The sequence below is a fragment of the Poecilia mexicana genome, unplaced genomic scaffold (genome assembly GCF_051168715.1).
Source record: "Poecilia mexicana isolate PSO_F unplaced genomic scaffold, ASM5116871v1 scaffold_12, whole genome shotgun sequence".
NCBI lineage: Eukaryota > Metazoa > Chordata > Actinopteri > Cyprinodontiformes > Poeciliidae > Poecilia > Poecilia mexicana.
In genome coordinates this window covers 8,454,100-8,469,845 of record NW_028263381.1, presented here as the reverse complement: position 1 = coordinate 8,469,845, position 15,746 = coordinate 8,454,100, and the positions used below count along the sequence as shown (strand labels likewise).

Below are 15,746 nucleotides of genomic sequence, written 5' to 3'. Positions count from 1 at the left end.
GCAGATGCATTAGAAAAAAAACAAAAAGTGATCAATTTATCAAAGGTCAAACTGAGATAGCATGAAGTAGTTCCTTAATAAACATTCTGCCATACCAACACAAAAGTAGATACTGAGATTTAATCTGAAAAGTGTGGTGTACATTTGTTTTGAGCACCAAGTATTTTGGGTCTAGAACTCTCTCCCATTCATTTTATAATAGCCCAACCTTAGTCAGATTGAATGGACAGCAAAACTCAAGGCTTTGACACAGATACTCAATTGGACTTAGGTCTAAACTTTGACTAGACCATTCTAACACATAACTACGCTTTGATCTAAATCAGGGGGGCCAAACTCATTTTCATTTTGGGCCACATCAAGATCAAGAATGTCTTTAAAGGGCTGGTTGTGGCAGAGTATATAGGGAAAACTATTAAATTGTTATATGAAAAAATACTGTATGTATTTGAGTCAACTATTTGAGAAATTAAATATTAAACATCTTTTCACAATAATGTAATTTGGTCATACACATAAAAACGACAGTGATCTGGTTATTAAAAATATATTCTTTGAAATTCTTTCTGTGCTACATGGTTTGTTACAATCTATAAATGGGATTTCTTATAGTTTTCTTTCAACAATGGTTTTGTCTCATTTACTCTACTAGAAAGGCCAGATTCTTGGACTGCACAGATAAAGGTTTCCTGTGATGACCCTTGCAGCTCTATTATCATTAAATCTTAAACTACTAAAATCTTAAAATTTTAAGTTTAAGACCAGTTTTTTAGTCAACTTTAAAATTATGCATTTGTTTTAGTTTTTGCCTAAAATTTCTCAAATTGCATAAGGAGAAGTTTGAAGGGTGTGAATGCAGCTGCTGAAACTGTAAGCGGTCTTACACTTGTTGGAAGCGCCGCATGCTGTCCAGAATATTGAACTGCTGCCAGCGTTTGGAGAAATTGACCTTCCCGTCAATGAGGTCGGGGTTCCCCAGGTGGACGAAGGTCAGGTCCTGGAGGATGAGGCCTCTGCAGGAAGGATGGAAGGAGGAGGAGGAGAAATCAAAACAACCAAGTCAGGTTGAGCTGAGCGGCAGCAGATCTGTTCAAGTCTGAGCAGGAAAGTTTACTCACAAGTACGGGATGCAGGGGGGCTCCACCTCAGCCAGAGCAGCTCTGTAGGCTCTGAAGGACGAGGAGCTGTCGATCAGCGTGCAATACTCCTCCAGACCCTGGAGCAGTATCAAGAGATAAGCGTGTTATTGTGAATATAAGATAAAAAAAATAAAAAAAACTTTTATTAAAGTGGCAGTATCATGTATTATCCAGACATATATAGCGCCATTTTATAGCACGATCAAGTAACTATGTTACATTCAGTTGCTATAAGAATCCTGCATTTATCAAATATGACGTAAAAATTGAAATTGGGCCTTTGTCTCTTTAAGAAACTCCTTCTTCAGGAAGTCCTCACAACATTGGTCCTCTATTAACTCTAACAACGTTTTAAGCAGCATTTCACTGAGAGCTCAGTTGATGTGCAGATCCACTAGGTATTTGCCAATTGCTGCTGGCTAGTCTGAAGGAGCTGAGTGAAGGATTTTGCACAGCTGAATGGTTGCCATTCAGCTGTGAATCGGTTAAAGGATTTCTCGAACATACATGAAAGAATCAAAGCAGCATCCCAGGTATGTTTTTGATGAGGGAATAACATAATAACATGATGTAGAGCTCAAAAAGTTGACATTACATAATACTGCCCCTTTAAAAAAAGAAAAAAAAAAAAGCTCACCTCAGAGGTCTGTTTCTGCCACTCTAATCTCCTGATGGGGGCAGAGTCCAAAGCGGACAGTATTGCCAAATACGAGTTGAAATTATTTAACTTTCTTAAGTGCTGGAATAAGAAGAGGAGAATAAGTGTTAAATGCTGCCATAAAGTGAATTTGCCTTTTTAAAAGTAAGATTCCTTACCTTCATTATCTTAATGAACTTGAGAAGCAGCTTCTCTCTGTCCTGAGCTTTCTCCTGCTGAATTATCAAAGAGCGCACCCTGCAGGTCAGAAAGTAAAGGTATCAGCATTTAAAGAGAGACTAAATCAAGAGACGGCCGATCCAAGTCGCGTCTTACCAATAGCTCATGTTGTTAAAGTGCTCTGTAAACTGGGTTAGGTTGGGACTCTTTTCCTCATTCTGCTCCTTCGCCCAAAGCAGAACCTCTGGGATCTAAGAGAAAGCAGGACGAGGAGAAGATGACAGATGACCGTGTTTATTCTCCATGCCTCCGAGAGGTAAGGCAGACTTATTCCAACCAAAAGGAAGAAGGGAAATCACTTCACCTCAATCTTGTAGAAGAGTTCAGCATCAAGAAGCGTGAGCTGGTCGGCAATCTCGTGACTGCGAAAGTCGTGAAGAGTCCCAGGCCTGGAAGGAAACGCAAACCGTAAAGAGCCTCGGCTTCAGTTATTTACGAAACATTACACACAACACAGTAAGCAGGGGAAACAAGACGGCGTCAGTTTTCCTTTCTCTCAGCAGTACCTTGCCGAGACCCCTCGAGCAGCGAGCGGCTTGAGGGAGTTGGTGTACCGCAGCAGCTTCTTTTGCTCCACCTTGTCCAGGATGTTCTTGCGGAGGACACGGGCGAGGCTGAGCTCGCCGTTACACACAAGCGTGAACACCAGGTCCATGAGCTGCTTCAAGATGTCCTCGGTCAGCTCCACCAGACTGGAAGAGGGCGGTGGACAAGTGGGGATTATTTTTGATTCGTCGTCTGACTGGTTTACCTGGCATGCAAGGCTTTATTTGATTGACTCGGCAGTTCAACTCACCACAGCTCGTCGACGACACGAACCAGAACGAAGAAGGTGTTTTTGCTAACTCGCTTCTTGAAGGTGTCCGGACTGTGGCAGAATGTGGTGTATGTGCTATTGTGGTCAAGGGTAATGGTCTATAAAGTCTCATGTTTTAACATAAAAGGCCAACTCAAAGTGGCACGTAACACAAACGGAAGAAAAAATGATTAAATTGTTTTCAAAATTCTGAAACATGCAGCAAGCGTTTGTATCCAGTCAATAATTTCGCAACGGGTGTTCCTTGGTTTATGCTGTTGTTCGCTCCCACCGGTTTTACACAGATACTCAAAATCTTCCCTGTTCTTCTTTATTCAGACTCACTGAAAAGCGCCTGAACTGTATTTTCAAGTCTTGCCACAGATTCTCAATTGCATTTAGGCCTGGACTTTGACTGGACCGTTCCACCATGTGATTATCCTTTCATCTAAACCATTCTGTTGTTCAGGAACCGAGTTGAAAATCCACAGCACCATTAAATTTTTTTCTTTTTCTTTCCAGAACTAAGGAACAGAGAACAGAATCCAGAAAAGCAGAATTTTTATCTTAGCTGCAATTTCAGCATCGCTCAGTAAAGATTTAAATAAGGACAGTCTTTTCTGAGTAAATAAGGATTAAAGCAAAAAAAAAAAAAAAAAAAAAAAAAGTTTTGCCAGCAAAGAAAGACGATTAGGCCAGCGTGACATGTTGAGTGATTTGGAAAGGATATCTGTAGTGTAGCTTCTTAATGAGGTCTTCTGGGGTTATAAAAGTCCTATATGTAGTCAGGAAGGCTTCACAGTACAAAACAAGATCTGTCAAGAAAAAGAGGGCAAAAAAATAAGAGAGCAGTGTTTTTGAGTTGACGTGCCGCCGAGATTAACCAATACAAGCTGACAACAAATCAAACATGACTGCTACAAGCACAGGCTGACAGACTGTTAATGCCAGACTGAGGCCATTTAATGCCACTCAGACAGAGAAATGTTCTCAACAAATCGGCTTTCAAATGTGAAATAAATTCTGATCTGAAAAGATGAGACACAGTAGGTAAACAGCTTTAGCATCATACCTTTGCGCTCTGTTTCCGTAGCATGGACTAGAAGGATGTCTCCCGACCCTGCACGAACGTCAGGACCGTCGTCATTCTGCAAAGATTCGGAGTGATAAATAAGGAAAAGATGAAGAGCAGATCAGCCTGGAGACTGATGCAGTTTAGCCCAAAATGTTGCATGCACATTTTCTCCTCTTCTCCCCCACCAAGCCCTCCTATCGCTGCACCGGCTCCTCTGATGACGAAGAAAAAGTCTGACTTGTGCAAGAAGAAAAAAAAAAAATCACTGCAATAGGTGTGTGTTGTAACAGCGCTAAATTTCCTCCCTGATCAGGAAGCTCCTCGCGTTTCTGATCCCCCTCCCTTCGTTCCTTGGTAAACTGCAGGTGTCATGGTGCTTCTAACCTTGCGGAGAGGCGTGCAGCATTTTCACACATCTGTACATCAGACTGCACCACTCAGGACAAAGCAGGAGGAGGTGGTGGGGCGGGAGAAGGCGGAGGAAGTTTTAGCGCTGCAGTTTAGCAGGTTAAACTCCAGAGGGCAGCAGCGGCCGAGAGTGGCGACGGGCAGGATCTGATTGGACTCGCAATGACTTCTGCTCCAAAGACAACTGGGTAAAATGCGCTGGTGCTGCTGTTGTGAGGTTTTGTTGTAAGAGAAGTCTAAAAATGGGCCGATCACCTAACGATTTCGATTTTATTTTTAAAGATAACTGATATCAAAGTGTTGGAAGCTCACAGTGCACCTTACGTCATATAATTTTGTTTTATTATAGAAAAGAATCCAAAAATGCCCGAGAAACAACACACACTTGTTTTAGCTGCATATGCTCTCAAATACAAATGAAAAGTTTGGAGCCAAACTACTAAATTAACTTAAATTCATGCGAATCTGCTCCTTTAGTCTTTCATTTTTCATATTTTAAAAACAAAAATTGCACAACAGGTTAAGACTACAGATCTGTTATGATCCTTTTAAAAGGCAAAAAAAAAAAGTCACTAAAAGGAATAAAGTAAAAAGGAAACAGTGGAGGACTTTCAGACCTTTGCGGAGGTGGATAAGAATCGACTTATCACCCAAAATTAAGGAAATAGGGGCCAATTGATTGGTGAACCCCTACTAAAAACATCACACACCACCCAGAAGTCGACTCACCTCTTGTTTTAGCGTTATCCTGCTCATGATCTCCTTATGGTCTATCAGAGACAGCTCGTCTACATCCTCCTCAACTCTCCCGGCCGTTTCTGTCGTCTTTTGCCTCCTAAAGCAAACCCACACATCCGCCGTCAACACAGTCTCTCATCCATATGCATGTTTGAAACGGTTCATTCATAAACCAAAAACTAATCTTCCGTACTTTCTTTTGGTTTTAAATCAGTTTACAGCAAAAAGCAGCAGTGATTCCATTTGTCTTCACAAATTAAATTAGGATGTTATTTCCTTTACTTAGCAATGTTTAGAAGAGCTCCAAGATTCATAAAAATATATATATATATATATATATATATTTTACAATAAGGGACGTTTAATGTAGCGTTGAACGTTGTGATGTGATTTATGGCATCACGTCCAAACAAAGAGCACATTATCAGCTACAATATGGAGTTTTAGAGTTCACGCACAACAGGAAGTTAGCATAATCACTGTTACCTTTCTTTGTCTAAAGCCTCTTTACTATTGCTGGATGGCATCTGAGGAACAGGGTCTTGAAGTACATCATCAGCTGCGATGGTTTCCTAGCAGTCGAAGGAAAGAGAGCGACCGTCAGCCTCTGATGTTTACAGTTCAGCTGAGAAGTTTGCATCCACCCAACGTTGGCATGAACGTCACTATTGTTGGGTCTCCATTTATTGGAACCCCTCTTTTTCAGGTCAAGCTGATTTTATATCTGATGCTCCTGTAGGTCACACAAGCTTGAATTTGTTATAGTCCACAAAATTACACATGCAGGCTCAAATTTATGACAAACATTTTTGGTGTTTTTGGGAAAACTATCCTGTCTGTTCTCCAGAAAGGAATAGGTCTGTCTGTGGTGGGTAGATGCTAATTTAATCCAAGTCATGCTTGAAGGTGTTGACTTTGGAAAACATGCTTCTGTGTTTCTAGGCTCTCTCTCAGAGCAAGGATCGATGTCAAACTCACTCCATCCAGACAGATTGTATCCAGTTAAGTTTAAACACTGGTTACTGGGGTGTTTAGACATATTAACTAATTTCTCTTGGGTTAACAGTCTAAGCCTGTTGCAATAAGAACTTAATTAGTTGATCACGACAAATTAAAATGAGCTCAAACATGTCCATTCTCATGATTAACATTTTTTGAAGGGATATTTTGCCGACAGATTTCATAATCCACTTTATGATATAGCTGTGATTGCATTTTAATTTGGATATTTAAAACATCTTCCATTACTATTTTACATTACTTGAAAATAACCTCAAAAACATCAATAATATTGTTAATCACAATAATTACTGGGACAATTTATCGCCCTGCAGAATTTATAATTGCGGCAGGCCTGGTTAGATGTTTCAAAATGATAATGCCAAACACACATAAATACTAATCTTATTAGTGATGAAATAAGTAAAAAGGGTTCTGATACAGCCTTGACCTCAACATTACTGATTATTTAAAAAAAATAATATTTGTACCTGTAAACAAACCAAATTAAATTCAAATTTTGCCAAGAAAGTGGTAAAATTTCTGGTCACAGTCAGGTTGTTGGGATGAAAACCACAAAAAGACGATATTACTTAAGGGTGTATGTAAATATTTGAGCCTACATGTACAACTTTGACTAAATATGGATCAAAGAAAATCCACAACAGATTCAAACTTGTTCACCCAAGTCTTTTTTTTTAAATATTCAACACAGTTACATTATTCTACCTTGGAGAAAACTAGTTACATTATTCTACCTTGGAGAAAACTAGTTACATTATTCTACCTTGGAGAAAACTAGCTTAAATGAATCATTTTTCTTTTTTTTAAAAGCTCCTGGTTCATGCCTACGATGGATTTACGCAACCGTCTGAGCTGAACTGTGTGTGGAACAACATTGGCGAGTGACTCCATGCAGCAACAACAAGCTGGCTGCAGATGAGCTCATATGATCCCGCCAGGATGTCATGCAACACACTGGCGGAGAAAAAGGAAGAATGGAAGTGTTGACGACACATTTACCACATCGTCCCAGAAGTGGTGATGCAGAGTGGGTGTGAAGTGTTTGCTTAGTGTGAGTAAAGAAAACCCAATGCACAAAAGCCAAAATCAGAGGGAACACCAAAAGGGGTAAAACTCAAACACCGTCTGAGCCAGAATGCTACCACACACACACACACACACACACACACACACACACACACACACACACACACACACACACACACACACACACACACACACACACACACACACACACACACACACACACACACACAGTCTCCTTTGTATGTTGACCAAAAACAAACAAACAAAAGAATAAAAACCTGCAGCAAAGGTACAAGCTGACCCAAAAGAATAGAACCACACAAACAAAATAAGCTGCTACACATGCACAGGTGCACGTTATTCACTACGGCAGATGTTACTGGAAACCCATTGAGAATCCTAGTCTGGGAGCAGAGAGATGTCAGGAGTTAGAGCAGAACGGGGTTAAATGTTCACCACAGCTGAAGCAGCAGCCAAAGAGACACCAGTCACCAGCCAGGCAGTCAAAACAACAAAAACCCCTCCCCCGCCCTGCCGTGCCCTGCCACCCCCCTCACAAACACCAGTCCATGATTCAGTCCCAGGCGAACCTGTGAACCTGAAGTCATGATGTAGTCCGGTTCGGCTACACTCGCGTTGGATTTCCGATCGCCTTTTTTTTTCCTCCCGGGGATGAATCAATAGGAGGCGCAACACGTTGAGTGAGATGTGCTGAGCGACGCGGGCCGGAGACCCTTTTTACTTTTAATCGCTCCCCCGCATCCGAATTGATTCATACCCCGAGGCGATGGGACGTGCAAATGGGATTGACCTTTCACCCCCGCGGCAGTCCGCTACTTACTCGGAGGGAGAGCGGCAGCTCCCCATTGGCCTGGCTGGACGAGTATAGGTTGACATACTCCCCCTCCCCGCCCTCGTCATTCACGCTTTCGCTCTACAGGAGGGGAAGAGAGGAGGGACACAGACCGAGGCGTGAAGCAGCAGAGAGTGTTTGCTGAGGCTTTAACGGCCTTGAAGGAGAGACAGCAGCTGGCTGAGGTCAGCTTCAGGTGCATCTCCATAGATTAGAATGTCACTGGAAACCTAATTTGTCACAATAATTAAATTCAAAAAGGGAAACTCATTTCCTGTTTTATAAAGATCCCCCCTGACCCCCCCCCCAAAAAAAAAAAAAAAAAAAAAAAAAAAAAAACAGAAATTGAATATCCAACAAGAGAATTAGAATTGGGCGATATGGCTTAAAAATAAAAACAGATTTCTCAAAAACGATCCGATTTCTCTTCTAAAAGAGAAATCACAAATGACAGAAAATACTTTTAAAAAGTGGCTTTTATTTCAGTCATCCCTTCTGTGAGTTGTACGACAGCAATAGAGCCATCCTAGAAGAATTTTTGTTCAATTACAAGAATAAAGTCATAATATTAGCAGAAAATTATGTAATTTTACCTGAAACAATGTCTTAAAACCATGAGAAAAACTTGTTTTAATGAGTAAAAAGTTCTTAGAATCTGAGGTGAGCAGCTCAGTCCATTCTTCCTTCAAAATAGTTGTTTGCGTGATCTTATCAAAGTCCTGCTACTGATAATAATTTGATGACGATGTGTTAAAAGATGAAGTATTTTCCATTAAGTATTGTTTGTAAAACGTATAAAGCACAACTTCACGACATGCTCAATATTCCTCATTTTAATTTTTTTACTTTTAGCATTCTTATAAAATTACTACTTTGATTTCCTCATATTACAATAGAGGCTTTAAAACACATTTCATGCCTTAAGCATGCCGACATCAATCTGACAGAAACCCAAGGATTGATGCTAAAACAAAATAAAAAAATCCAGATTTTTCAAAAGTGAAATCCATAAATACCAAAAAATTGATTAATCGATAAATGTTCTATGAAGTATTATCACCTAAATATTGAGTTACCAGAGCAAACATTGCAGAGGAGCCCCACCAAAAAGTGACTGCATATACTTTTTCTAACAGGCCGCCCCTTTAATTCTACAATCGCTTTTTTATTGGTGAATTTTCAGAAGAACTGGGTCTTGTGTTATTATTGGCTGTAAGCCACGATCATAAAAAACTCAACTAATCATACTGTGGGTAATCAAGCGAAACAAGTTTCTCTTTTTGAGCTTAATTACTGAAATAACTTTTCAATCACATTCTAATTCACTGAAATGCACCTCAATTCTACAAGGAGCAGCTGTGAGTCGTCATGACCAACAGGTGGCACTGGAGCGCATCATATGAAAAAAAGAAAAAAAATCCTACTGGCAAGAAAAAGGCAGTGTAGCATGCTCCACTGGGATTCTTTTCAGACTAATAATAAGACAGAACACAGATTGCGGGACGTGATAATGACACCTAGATGCCACACGGCGAATGACTCACTATATAGTTTCATTACATGTGCAGCAGTAAAAGAAACCCAAACAGCTGTTATCTAACTTGAATCTGCAGAGGCAAGGAGGGTCGGCGTTCAGATTTCATTAAGGCCTAAAGGACTCCGTCATATGAGCTCACCGCCGAGGTGTGGAGCGAGTCAGTGAGAGAAGACTCAGAGGGAAGACAGACGGCCACAGAGCCCATTGACCCAGCCAGGGAACCGTTGGGACCGCCCCCGCTGCCATCCAGAACGGTGGCATTGGTCTGCGATTGGTGGAGAGGAACCAAAGCAGGAAAAATAAAAGAGAAGGGAAAAGTAAAAAAAAAAAAAATAGAAAATTAAAAAAAGAAAATAAAGGAGAGAACTGAGAGATCAGAGAAGTCAGAGCAAACAGAAACAGAACAATAGAAAGCAGGATGATGGGAAGCAGCGTCACCTCTGCCAACTCGGATTTATGGCAGGGATGTGTCTGAACATGAAATGCGCTGCATGCACACATACATCTGTATACACAAAATTACAGACAAAGACGACTAATAGATTTACAGTAAGACAAAAAATAAAATAAAATGAGGAGGGCGAGGGGGTAAATCTTGCAGAGACATTGATTAGCTTGGATGATAAAATAAAACCGGAGATGATTCAGTGTACAAGTGTGTCACCAGCATAAGAGATGCCTGTCAGCAGGGAGGTAGCAGTAGCCTGTTAGAACATGTTTCACATACCAGCCCTGTGCGAGCATACCGGCGCAGGGCCATGCAGACACAGACCAGTGGCAAACGATGCACACGCTCATGCGCACACCAATTTTAGTTTATTTTTCAAACAAGATCAAGGCCGAAAAAAAAAAAAAAAAGCATCGTTAAAAATCTTTGAGCAAATGTGTCCAAATATCACCTCCGATGAGCTAAACGACGCAATTATTCCAAGGGAGTTCACTGAAGGGAAATTGCGCAAAACTCGGTCGAGAGAATGACGACGGCGATAGACGCTGGAGGACGAAGACGAGATGAAACGGTGGGGGGGGTGAGTGCGTTTTCCATCAAGCCCACCTGGTGCCGCATTCCACCAGAGATATCCCGGGGGAAATCCACGCCATGTCTTAACGTGCCTCATGCACCATGTCGTGGGGTTATCATGGGTCGACCCTCCCAAACACACCAAGCGGGATTCTTACACTTAGCCACACCACGCCAAAGTTAGGGGGCACAGAGAGACGTTTTGACTACAAAATACCAAATTCATACGAACCGGTTAGAGGCTGAAATGTTTTGTTAGTTGCGAGCTCAAAATAAGGAGCCAGATTCCAATTAGGTTTTCACTCGCTCCATAACTGTAGCTTCAACGTAAAAGGGATCAAATGCACCTCTAATTTCTCCACCCGTCGTGAAAATAAAGAGATGTAATGGTTCATCTCAAGTAAAAAGACAATATGCAATATTTTTAGATCGTTTCCACACAAATAAACGTTTCATAAATCACAAACTTGGTTTTAAATGATCTGTAGTCAGTGTAAAATAATTCAGTTCAGGCTGACTAGGTTTTTCATTCTAGGCCAAAATAAACATTATAAATATTTCCTATTTGTAGGAAATAAAATGAACGCTTCATAAATCTCACACTGGGTTTTAGAGAATATTTGTACTTCCCCCATAGATAAATTCAGCTGTACTTTAATTAGTGTTTTATGGATTACATATTTCGAAATAGAGGCGATCAAAAGCAGACCAGACACATGCATTTAAGCTGCAATTAGTTAGCCTGTGGCGGGACAGAAAACTGGCAATGTGATGTTACACCAAAAAGTATAAAATACCTTTGCTTTGGTTTAACCATTCCTAAAATGCATGCCCTTATTTTGAAGGCGAGTGTTTCCTACTCTTCTATGAAAGATCTGGCGTCGGGGCGATTTAATGGGATCATGCCATTCCGTTCTTTTCCAGATGACAAACAAACAATATGACTTGCGACAAACTATTAAACTGCAAAGTTTGAATGTTTTTCCAATCAGTTCATAGAAAACAGACCCAAGTTTATGAGTAGATGAAAGCGTTACTTTAAAAAATTAGAATTAAAAAAAAAAATTCCATCTTAACAAGGTTTTATTGAAAGTGTTGCTCCTGTTCGACGTCTGTTTTATTTTTATTTTTTTTAAGCACTGAAACTATTTAGTTATAGTTTCTTGACCACCTTTCCTTCTCTTTACCTTTCGAAGCATCTTCTGCTGTGTTAAACAACATGTATCACCAAATACATTACAGGCACAGGAAGGCTCTGTGATAACTATTAAAGTAACATCCACACACCAACTGTAATCTCAGCAGATCTTGCGTGTGGAAATATTGTGACAATGACACATTCAAGATATATTGTGCAGCCTGACTTGTGACCACACCATTAAGCCTGTAAAACTGAGCAATAAATCAACTATTCACAAGCTCAATTAAAATCAACATGTTAATTTTCATCTCCATGCTTGTTTGTGTAGTTCGCTTTAAAGAGATGCTGCCCTTTAATATTACAGGTAAGAAGTCATTTTGAAAAATGCTGAAAATATTCGACACATAGTATAGTACGGTGTTAGTTTGCACTTTATGTTTAACAAAAGTCCTAACTTGCAGTTTTGCATGTTTTCCTTGTCTAAGCCTCATAACTAATATGTTTTGAGGGGCAATTTTGTTTTGTTGAGACTTTAATGATCCCATTTTATTTATCATTTTGGCTGTTTTATTTATTTTGGATATTTAAAATGTCTTCAGTGTTAAGCGCTCAGTACAAAATGAAAGTTTATTGATCTTTAAGAGGGTGTACTTGCATCTTTAATGCCATTATCATTACATTAGCTATATTAGCAGCAATATTGTCGTTTATCGCCATCATTTCCGGGGCAATTTATTGTCCAACAAAATACGTCATTGTGTCAGGTTTACACACAATATGATCAGCATCGACTACTGAAATATTGTTTCTCTTTTTCTCAGTACTGATTTTGTCTCCTGCAAGATTTGTAGCATACGTATAATTTTTGAAATTATTTTTTTGTGTATACATTGATTGCTGAAGTCAAGCTTAAGAACTCCCCAGTTTTGTTGACTTGACCAGAAGTCAAACTTTGGGAAACGCTTCTAAAGTACAACAAGCACACAAAGCAGGATAGCTACAAGCCAGCAGAAGCACATAGACGTAAGTGCTCATAATCACAAAACAGTGCATTTTTATCATAATTGAACAGATTCTTTCAAAGAATAATAATAATAAAAAAACATCTGTCAGCACATGGATGGGTGGTTGGATGAATGAATGAAATCAAGAACCACACAGCAACAAAAGCACTGATGTTTGAGCTCCGCAGGAACTATAAAAGGTGAACAGAGTCTCAAATGTCGAGCTACCTCAGGACCACTTCACCACACAGCATCTAGCCGCCAATGTGAAGGAGGAGGAGGAGAGAGGGGGAGGCGACTCACCGTGGGCGTGGTCAAAGACGCCTGGCCGATCAAGTAGGAGTTAGAGACGGACATGCTGAGGCCCAGCCCAGAGCCCGCCTCCTCCAGGGCCGCCACAGACGGCTGGAGGTGGCAGGAGAGAGAGGAGGAGGAGGAGGAAGAAGGGGAAGAGGAGTGTGAAGCCTGAGGAGGAAAACAAAAGAAGGAAAAGATAGAGAAGATAAACAGAAATAGAGGAAGTGAGAGTAGTTTGGGGTCAAGGGCAGGCGAAGAGGGAGTAGACAGTGTTAAAGGACAAAGAAAAGAAAAGAGAAAGGGTGAACAGTTGATTACTCGAGTAAGCAAGATTGAGTTAGAGCAGATTGAATCAAAAGTTCAGCAGCAGCAGAATAATGAAAATCAGAGAAATAAAAGCTGAGACACATCAGCTCAGAGTGCTGGACGACGGAGCTTGCAATTAAATAAAGATATTCATACCTCTCAAATTTTTCCATAAACCTACATAAAGAGACTAAAATCAACTTTGATCAGGTCCCTCACACCTGCAGGGGAAAAAAAAGCATTTCTCGCAGAGTGAAGCTGACACCATCACAGTGAGGTTTGCAGTGTTAGATTTCCACCAAACAAGGTCAAAAGGTTTTGATGAAAAATGCTCATCCCTTTTTTTTCTGTAAAAAAAAAAAAAGTTGCAATTTGTGTTGGTATGTCACAAAATTTTAATAAAACCTGTTGATGTTTGTGGTTGTAATTTGACAGGTTGGAAAAGTTTCAAGGGTATGAATACTTCCCTAATACTCCTTCGGAGTTCTCTCTAGAAACCTTATGTCCTCGAAGTTCACGCGAGGCATTCAGGTAACGCAAATCATCGGCGATCCTCAAATAAACCTTTGGATATCCTTCGCTTTTAAGCTTTAGAGAGAAAACCAGGCCAACTACTGTATGGTCCAAACAGAGCCAATATGATGTGCTGTAGGGTTTTATTTCCAGCCTTTATCCACCCAGCAGCTGGAATTACTTTTTTTTTTTTTTCCCCTTCCTGCAAAGCTGTGTAAAGTCGCCAAAGCATGTAAGCCTGTAACACGGGTTTATGCAGGGGGCAAACAGGCTTATTCCACCGGGCCTCGAGCTCATCAAGTCCAAAAAACACGAGGCCGGATTAGGGCCTGCAGCAGCGGCACAAATGTGTGCAGTATGACCAGACCACTCACAGACGAAAGAGTGATAAAAATAAAAATCTGTTTGAAATACACAGTCAGGGTAGTAAAAAAACAAACAAACAAAAAAACCCAGGACAAACGCTGATGAGATGTGTTATATTAAGCCAGTGCAATACTAACAAAAAGCTTAAGAACAAATAAATTTGTCCCCACTTAGGCATCTAGAGGAGTGATCAAAGTAAAACGTATATGGCTTCTAAACTTGATTCAAAACTTTTTAGTTCAAGCTAAAACAAAAACAAAAAAAAATTTAAAAAGCCTCTCGCTTGCAGTGATCTATCCTGTGTATCACATTTGCTGCTGATTCACTGGCAGGCGGTTGTCTCAATTAACCCAAACACCACCTTGGATTAAGATAAAATCTCTGAATCTGATGCGTGGCTGATAAAATCTTGTCCGGTCTCCCGCCAGCAAGCTAACGCCTCAGGATTGCACACAAATGTCTGCTGTGGCTACAAAAATAGCCGAGAATAAAGACGTAGAGAGAGAGAGAGAGAGCTGTGTGGGTCAGAGAGATGACAAGATAAGAGAAAGCCTTGGAAAGGGGAAAAAAAGATGACAGATTCTCCATCTTTTCTGAAGAATAACACTCCTGCTTTTAGGTGAAACTCGGAGTATCATTGATGAATACATCAGATCCACTCAGTCTAAACTGGGCGGGGAAAAAAAATGCGAAGAATTTAAATTACACCTCTGCTCATGCAGCTCAAATTAGTGAATCCAGCTGTTTATGTACTCCAACCACAGCGGCAAACGAGACCGGGAACAGTATGAAACTAACTGGCTTGCAAACTTCGAGAACGGCTGCCCGCACGGAGCGCTTCTCACCAGCTGTCTTTGTTTTGGAGGTAAGGCTGGCGGCTGCAGGGGCTCGTGAACCGAGTCGGTGCTGCTGAAGGAGTCGTTGAAGCCGTAGACCTCCTGGAAAAGCTTGTTATGCTGCTCGTAGATCCTCTCGCTCTGTGGCATCTGGTAAAAAACGGAGGGCTGTGGCTCCGAGTAGTCCTCCATAAACTGCATATACTGGAGAACTGAAGGAGGAAGAGGAAAGATTTAGAGCTGTGAACTCGATTGCATGAGGACGGATTTATTTTACGGTTTGATTTCGTGCGTTTTCTTGTGGACGTATTACTTATTTAATACATCTTTAAACTTCTTCCTGCAACACTGAGTAACACAAAGTTTTGGTATATTTTACTGAGATTTTAACCGACAAAGCAGTGACAGATTGTGACGATTTTAAGAAAGATAGGCCCTGAACCCACCGTTCCCTGCAATAGCACAAAGATGCACCTATTCATAAACCAGCTGCCAATCTGTCAATTTTCAGACTGTCAGTTGTTAAAACAATTTGTAAAATCAGGTTTTCCTTTCAGCTCATACTTATGCCTCTTGCTTGTGCTGGTCTATCACATAAAATTCCACTAAAATACATTGAAGATTGTAGTTGCAGCATGACAGGAAGGTTAAGAAAAAAGGCAACAAAAAAACTTCTTACTGTATTTCCTGCTTCTTAAAATGTGTCTGTAATCCTTATCACCCACATAAGGAAGGTCCCCAAATACATTCTTGATGATTAAATAACCCAGCCTACATTATTAAAACAACC

The 15,746-nt window shown here is 40.5% G+C and overlaps 1 protein-coding gene across 3 annotated transcripts in view; it reads right to left on the bottom strand.

Annotated features, from left to right (window-relative positions):
- Nucleotides 1-15,746, bottom strand: part of rapgef1b (Rap guanine nucleotide exchange factor (GEF) 1b) — a 49,406-nt gene that overhangs the window by 1,253 nt on the left and 32,407 nt on the right. For 2 of the 3 annotated variants that reach the window (XM_088010859.1, XM_088010858.1), the window contains exons 10-23: nt 14,966-15,168; nt 7,924-8,016; nt 5,520-5,605; nt 5,025-5,130; nt 3,885-3,960; nt 3,543-3,627; nt 2,813-2,905; nt 2,523-2,708; nt 2,321-2,405; nt 2,113-2,207; nt 1,956-2,034; nt 1,777-1,878; nt 1,119-1,216; nt 885-1,013 (exon numbers count right to left, since the gene is read on the bottom strand). In XM_088010859.1, coding sequence (XP_087866985.1) covers nt 885-1,013; nt 1,119-1,216; nt 1,777-1,878; nt 1,956-2,034; nt 2,113-2,207; nt 2,321-2,405; nt 2,523-2,708; nt 2,813-2,905; nt 3,543-3,627; nt 3,885-3,960; nt 5,025-5,130; nt 5,520-5,605; nt 7,924-8,016; nt 14,966-15,168 — 1,516 coding nt within the window. The remainder of the gene's footprint in view (nt 1-884; nt 1,014-1,118; nt 1,217-1,776; nt 1,879-1,955; nt 2,035-2,112; nt 2,208-2,320; nt 2,406-2,522; nt 2,709-2,812; nt 2,906-3,542; nt 3,628-3,884; nt 3,961-5,024; nt 5,131-5,519; nt 5,606-7,923; nt 8,017-14,965; nt 15,169-15,746) is intronic. The other variant, XM_088010860.1, reaches the window with a different exon arrangement.